At 47.6% G+C, this 7,783-nt stretch overlaps 1 protein-coding gene across 1 annotated transcript; it reads left to right on the top strand.

The window, feature by feature from the left end:
• Positions 1–2,679: 2,679 nt before the first annotated feature.
• On the top strand, positions 2,680–4,790 carry LOC123116504 (4-hydroxyphenylacetaldehyde oxime monooxygenase). The gene has a single exon (XM_044537456.1). It carries the CDS (start codon positions 2,861–2,863, stop codon positions 4,541–4,543), a length of 1,683 nt encoding a protein of 560 aa, XP_044393391.1. The 5' UTR covers positions 2,680–2,860; the 3' UTR covers positions 4,544–4,790.
• The last annotated feature ends 2,993 nt before the right edge of the window (positions 4,791–7,783 follow it).

Below are 7,783 nucleotides of genomic sequence, written 5' to 3'. Positions count from 1 at the left end.
CCCTTATTACTCGAGTGAGGTTATAGTAATGTAATTGATGAGTTATGCATGCGTGCGCAGCTTCCAGTATGTTCTTCTGGAGACTAAGCTTGAGCGGGGACTAGTAACCGTCTTAGACTCGAGACGAAAAGATCCCGAAACCTTTGCGGACATGACTAAAATGCTCAACAAGTAAGTTCAATCGATCATTATCGCACCATATCGGCAACTTTTTGTTCATTTCCTGATATCTCAAGTAATAATAATTATTTTCTTTGTCTTGCAGGGTTTGGAAACAGTTCACGGCAGAAGCTCCGGGACTGCCGAAGGAGTTGCGATATACATACCCGAAAGTAAGTACTACTAGCTAGCTAGTTGCGCGCATCTCCCGTTGATTCTATAGCTATCTTTTATCAATGCCATTTATAATGCTTCATTATTAGTTTGATTGACCTCTATTTCTCGTAAAGTGCTTGTGGCAGGAACAAGGGAATGATTACTGTGGATACTACGTGTGCGAGTTCATCTACAATGCGACTAAGAAAAATAAGCGGGGCTACTCTAAAAGACAATATGAAGTGCGTATGCAATAATATTCACAATTTCATTTTATTACACCATCATTTCTGTTGAGTTTCATTCATATATATGTATTAACCCCCTTCTTCAAATTAGACGTGGCAGATGCAGAATGAACTCCTACCACAAGATCGCATGAAAGCAATTCAAGAGGAATTGGCGGGATTCTTTCTTGGCCACGTCATCAATAAAGCCGGAGAATACCATGTGGAAGTTGATTTCAATTGCTAGGGGATTGTAAGAGATCTTACATATTGTATATGTATGTAGCCAGTAGCATCGGATAGATAATACGAAAACTTGTTGTTCGACCAATCTCTCGGAGAAGGAGAGGTCGATCGATCACTTCTCTCGATATGCATGACGAACTTCTGTACTTAATGGTTTCCTTCATTTTCTTACTAGCTAGCGTGTCGAGGGCCTCTCTATGTATAGTACGTAGCATCGACCAAGCACGGACATAAGAGAGGACAATTCTCTCTATTAATTAGCTAGCTAATACAATATATGAAACACCTAAATTAACCCCCCAAAACATCGAACCCCCCTCCCCCCTTTCAAAAAAAACAAAAAACCCAACCCTTGAAATGCTGACGCGTTGATGCCTTTTGGTCCCGCTTAGTGCCACCAACCGGGACCAAAGGCCCTCCTGCCTGGGCTCGGCGCACCGGCCACGTGGAGGCCCATCTGTCCCGGTTCTAAAGGTCTACACTAGTAGAAAACGGAGTTTTAGCGCCGGTTTGTAAGGGCCTTTAGTGCCGGTTCCATAACCGGCACTAAAGGCCCCCCCCTTTAGTACCGGTTCAGCACAAACCGGCGCTAAAGTGCCACCACATGGCGTGAGCTCGCGCCCTGGTATGGGGGACCTTTAGTACCGGTTGGTGTTACCAACCGGTACTAAAGGTTTTTTTTCAATTTTTTTCGATTTTAAATTTTTCTGAATTATTTGATGATTTATTCTTTAATCACCTCTCTTAACTGCTCAAGTGTAGATCATTCATTCCAAATCATCTAACTTCCCAACCGGTCACCCATCCCTCTCACTACTCTAGCCCAAGCACGCTTAACTTTTGGGTTCTATTCTCCTTCGTTTCCGAGTCTGCACTTGTTGTTTTCCTGACAATAGTAGGATGTCAATCCTATTAACCCTCAGGAGTTTAGCTTGAGCATGAAGTCACACATTTCACCGTTTGAGTTTGAAACTATTATTCTAAAAAACAGTAATTATTTAGTAACGCTAATATTTCTTGAATAAGTTTGACCATAGTTTGACCAGTTTTTACAAAAAATCAAAAAATTGAAATAATTATTTAGTAACACTAATATTCTTGAATAATTATGTAGTAACATTAATGCTTCTTGAATAAGTAGTTTGACCAGATTTAACCAAAAAAATTTAAAAAAACTGAAATTTGACCATATCTTTTTTTCCTTTTGGAATTTGAGGATTCTAAAAAATTCCAAACAGGCCGTATTAAAAAAACTAAAAAATTCTAAAAAAGCATGCCTCACTAGCTAGGGCCTACCGATGCCACATTACACATGTGTGGTGAACAACCTACATGTGTTTTTTGGCAGCACAATGATATGGCATATGTGGTGAGCCAGTTCAAAACACTAGGACCAACCGATGCAACTCTCAAAACGTAGAAGTGGCATGGCACGTGCCACCGGCCGGTCGGGTGGTGAGAAGACGGAGTGCACAAGTCATTGACCCGGATTTCTTTTTTCCATCTTTCCAAAGGGATCTAAAATAACAGTAAGACAACATTTATGTGTCTTAAAATTAAGAGCGATGGCATATTACGGGAGCGACTAGCGCTCAGTCGACAGAGAATTAACTAACTAAAGTTGTTCGTACATAACTAAAAACATACTCCCTCCGACCTGAAATATAAGTCGCTGGAGATATTTTCCGACCAGCGGCAAGAGTGATGCGACAGGGAGAGGGAGAGGACGGCGACGGGGACATGGAAAGGGCGGCGACGGAGCGAGGGACTTGCTAGAGACGGGAAGAGGGAGTGACCGGCGGATCTAGAGAGAGAGAGAGAGAGAGAGAGAGATGGGAAAATCTGGAGTGGATGGGGAGAGTGAGTGGACTGCGGAAATGAGTGGTGCTGGACGATGATAGTTTTGCAAAATGATTTTGTGACAGAATTTGCACTAGAAAAGCTAAAACGACATATATTTAGGTATGAAGGGAGTATTCAGCATGGGGGTATAAGAAATTGTTCATCTAGTGCAAAAACAAATTCTACTGTTTATTTTTCGAGCCCAGAAATAAAATCTTACAGGAATTTCAATGTTGGATCAACTGGTACATGGTGTCCACCATGCCATTGCCGGTCACTTTATACACCCTCGACGACCGTCCACGAGCAGCAGCACCTGGTCGGTGAGCCAGCTAGATAAACCTCCGGCCGGGACGATGAATTTCTCACTACCCCAGCAATGGCAGCTCCTCCTCCTAGCCAGCATCCTCCTCCCCGTCGTCTCGTACCTGCTGGTGACGAAGCGCAGCTCCGAGGAAGGGCGGTTGAAGCTGCCGCCCGGCCCGAAGCGGGTGCCGGTGCTCGGCAACCTGCACCAACTGGGCCCTCTGCCGCACCGCAGCCTGCGTGACCTGGCCCGGCGGCACGGCCCCGTCATGCTGCTCCGCCTCGGCGCGGCGACGACGGTGGTTGTCTCTTCCTCCGCGGCGGCGCGCGACGTGATGAGGGCCCACGACGCCGACTGCTGCAGCCGGTCCTCGTCGCCAGGTCCCGCGCGGCTCTCCTACGGGCGCAAGAGCGCCGCCTTCTCACCATACGGAGCCTACTGGCGCGACATGCGCAGCCTCTTCGCTGCGGAGCTCCTCGGCGCCCGCGGCGTTAGAGCCGCCTGGGCCGCCCGGCGGGAGCAGGTCGACAGGCTCATGGCCGCCCTGGGTGACGCTGCGGGGCCGGTGTCGTTGGACGAGCACGTGTTCCGTGTCGCCGACGGTGTCATTAGCACGGTGGCGTACGGGAGCGTGTACGGCGCGGAGGCGTTCGCGGGCAAGCACAAGGGGTTCCAGCATGTGCTAGAGGAGGCCATGGACATGTCGGCCAGCTTCTCCGCCGAGGACTTCTTCCCCAACGCCGTCGGCCGCCTCCTCGACCGGCTCGCCGGCATAGTCGCGCGCAGGGAGAGGATCTTCAGAGACCTCGACGGCTTCTTCGAGGCAGTGCTGGAGCAGCACCTGCACCCCGCGCGCCCCAAGCCGGAGAGCGGCGGCGGCGACCTGGTGGACGCCCTCATCAGAATCTGCGAGGAGCACGGCTTCACGAGGGACCACGTCAAGGCTGTCCTCCTGGACGCGTTCCTCGGCGGCGTCGACACGAGCTCGGTGACGATCCTGTGGGCGATGTCGGAGCTGATCCGGAAGCCGCAAGTGCTGAAGAAAGTGCAGGAGGAGATCAGGGCCGCGGTCGCCGTCAACGGCAACAACGAGCAGCGGGTGCAGCCGGACGACCTGCCGAAGCTGACCTACCTGAAGATGGTCGTCAAAGAGACCCTGCGGCTTCACCCGCCGGTGACGCTGCTTCTGCCGCGGGAGACACTGCGGCGGGTGGAGATCGGCGGTTACGATGTGCCGGCAGGGACGCGGGTGCTGGTGAACGCGTGGGCCATCGGGAGGGACCCCGCGAGCTGGGGCCAGGACGCGGCGGAGTTCCAGCGGGAGAGGTTCGAGTCCGGCGGGAGGCACGGCGAGGTGGACTTCCGCGGCGCTCACTTGGAGCTGATGCCGTTCGGCGCCGGCCGGCGAATCTGCCCCGGACTGGCCATGGGGGTGGCGAACGTGGAGTTCACGTTGGCCAACATGTTGTACGGCTTCGAGTGGGAGCTGCCGGAGGGGACGGTGGCGGAGAAGCTGAGCATGGAGGAGGCCGGCAGACTGACTTTCCACCGCAAGACGCCGCTGGTGCTCCTGCCCACCCCATACGTACCGCCGAGAGCTGGCTAGATGGCAGGACCATGGTGTGACAAGCTCTGGTAGTGGTATATATCGAGTTTATACATCGGGCAAATATATCTTGAGTTAAGTTAGTTGAACAAATGAAGAAAATTGTTGATACATGCGTGCGTCTTGGACTGTTGACATGAATCAGTCTTTTTTATGTTTTGAGTTCCAGCACAAATTTGCTCCCAAGTTTATACATCGGGTCCTGTGAGTAAAGTTGAAATATAATTGTAGTATGATTGATTGGAAACAGAGGAAAACAGAATCTCCCCAAGTAGGGACGTGTAAAATTAATAGGACTCCACTAAAAAAGAATCTTCTCATTGTTTTGCCAGAATATTGTTGTGCTTGTAAACTAGATTTGTCATCCTCACGTCAACTAAATTTACATAAAAATTATTGGATTTGCCATGCTTAAATATCCAATGTCAGATTTCTAGCATTACCGAACTAATAAGGTGATATCAGCATTCTTTTACGCATCAATCCGTGAAAAAATAAGCGTTCCCTCTCAAAACTAGTCAAAAGTTGCATGAGCGTACGGTTTCTTTCACATCCCATATGATTTTTATTAATGAAGCATAAAAAATTCAATATGCACACATGTTGTATAAATTAAGGAACAGACAAACAGACATGTGCATTTATGTTCTGCCTGATTAGTTTAACCACTTAGGCATCCACATTGTTGTGCTCGGGCTGCCTTTTCAAATACTCTGAAATGAAAAACAGATTTTGCCCTTTAGATTCGGATATTCTTTAACTAGCAAAAAAAGAAAATTGGATGAAGATCAGAGGGTATTCCGAAAATTCCAGGCCCTCCTTCAATTTAGTACAAAGTTTGCGCTTTTGAGTTTCAAAAGGCCGAGATGATGCACATGCTCATGCATCCAAAAGTTGGCCCACGCATCTTCCCATTTCAACTCTCTCTCTCTCTCTCTCTCTCTCTCTCTCTCTCTCTCTCTCTCTCTCTACCTATCACTCCCACCCACTCCCTTACCTTCAACTTATGTAGATATTTGAAATTTTGAAAGTAAAAGTTTATAGAAGTTGAATTTTGGAAAGTATATATTCTAAATGTTCATTTGTCATAATTTTGTAAAGTTTAAATTCCTCGAAGTTTAATATTTAAAATGCAAGTTTATAAAATTTATATTTTCAAAAATGAGCATTCGAATTTTTGAAAGTTCAAGTTTGTAAAAAGAATCTGGATCTCAAATAGTCAAATCTTTGCAGCGCCCCTTTGGGAAGCTGGAAGAAGGAAAGCATATAGAGTACCATGTTTGTAAGAATAGAATTGATCAGCACTAGTCGTCCTCCATTGGAGAGCAACTTGCCTTTCCAATTGTTCAATTTTTTCTCTAGGCGCTCTTAGACGTGCTTCCACTCCGAGTTAGTGAGGTGTCGATAATGAATAATCAGTATTCCCAAATATTCAATTGGAAATTGGCCTTGCGCGCAGTCAAACAAGTCAGCGTATTGTGTAGCCGCCTCCTTAGCCTCTTCGAAACAGAACAATTCACTTTTGTGAAAGTGAATCTTAAGACCCGACATTTGCTCAGAGGCTGAAAGCAAAAGTTTCAGATTATGAGTCTTGTCCAGGTTATGTCCATAAAGAGAATTGTCTCGACGGCATATTGCAAAATTGATATGCCCGCATCCACAAGGTGTGGCACCACTCCTGCAATTTGGCCGTCATGTTTGGCGCTCTATCAAAGTAGCGAACACGTCAGCGACAATGTTAAATAACATCAGAGACAGTGGATCACCCTGACATAGGCCCTTTTGTTGGAAATATGCCCTAGAGGCAATAATAAAAGTATTATTATTATATTTCCTTGTTCATGATAATTGTCTTTTATTCATGCTATAACTGTATTATCCGGAAATCGTAATACACGTGTGAATACATAGACCACAATATGTCCCTAGTGAGCCTCTAGTTGACTAGCTTGTTGTGATCAACAGATAGTCATGGTTTCCTGGCTATGGACATTGGATGTCGTTGATAACGGGATCACATCATTAGGAGAATGATGTGATGGACAAGACCCAATCCTAAGACTAGCACAAAAGATCGTGTAGTTCATTTGCTAGAGCTTTGCCAATGTCAAGTATCTCTTCCTTCGACCATGAGAGCGTGTAACTCCTGGATACCGTAGGAGTGCTTTGGGTGTATCAAACGTCACAACGTAACTGGGTGACTATAAAGGTGCACTACAGGTATCTCCAAAAGTATCTATTGTTTTATGCGGATCGAGACTGGGATTTGTCACTCCGTGTAAACGGAGAGGTATCTCTGGGCCCACTCGGTAGGACATCATCATATGCGCAATGTGACCAAGGAGTTGATCACGGGATGATGTGTTATGGAACGAGTAAAGTGACTTGCCGGTAACGAGATTGAACAAGGTATTGGATACCGACGATCGAATCTCGGGCAAGTAACATACCGATAGACAAAGGGAATTGAATACGGGATTGATTAAGTCCTTGACATCGTGGTTCATCCGATGAGATCATCGTGGAACATGTGGGAGCCATCATGGGTATCCAGATCCCGCTGTTGGTTATTGACCGGAGAACGTCTCGGTCATGTCTACATGTCTCCCGAACCCGTAGGGTCTACACACTTAAGGTTCGATGACGCTAGGGTTATAAAGGAAGTTTGTATGTGGTTACCGAATGTTGTTCGGAGTCCCGAATGAGATCCCGGACGTCACGAGGAGTTCCGGAATGGTCCGGAGGTAAAGATTTATATATGGGAAGTCCTATTTTGGCCACCGGAAAATGTTCGGGATTTTTCGGTATTGTACCGGGAAGGTTCTAGAAGGTTCCGGAGTGGGGCCCACCTGCATGGGGGGACCCACATGAACGTGGGTAGTGGGGGCAAGGCCCCACACCCCTGGTCAAGGCGCAACAAGATCCCCCCTTAGAAGGAATAAGATCATATCCCGAAGGGATAAGATCAAGATCCCTAAAAAGGGGGGATAACAATCGGTGGGGAAGGAAATGATGGGATTTCTTTCCTCCCACCTTGGCCAACACCCCAATGGACTTGGAGGGCAAGAAACCAGCCCCTCCACCCCTATATATAGTGGGGAGGCGCATGGGAGCTACACACGAAGTTCTGGCGCAGCCCTCCCCCTCTCACAAGTACTCCTCCTCTCCCGCGGTGCTTGGCGAAGCCCTGCAGGATTGCCACGCTCCTCCACCACCACCACGCCGTTGTGCTGCTGCTGG

Source organism: Triticum aestivum, chromosome 5B (genome assembly GCF_018294505.1).
Source record: "Triticum aestivum cultivar Chinese Spring chromosome 5B, IWGSC CS RefSeq v2.1, whole genome shotgun sequence".
NCBI classification, from domain to species: domain Eukaryota; kingdom Viridiplantae; phylum Streptophyta; class Magnoliopsida; order Poales; family Poaceae; genus Triticum; species Triticum aestivum.
The sequence above is the reverse complement of the archived record's forward strand: the minus strand, read 5'-3'. Positions and strand labels throughout refer to the sequence as shown.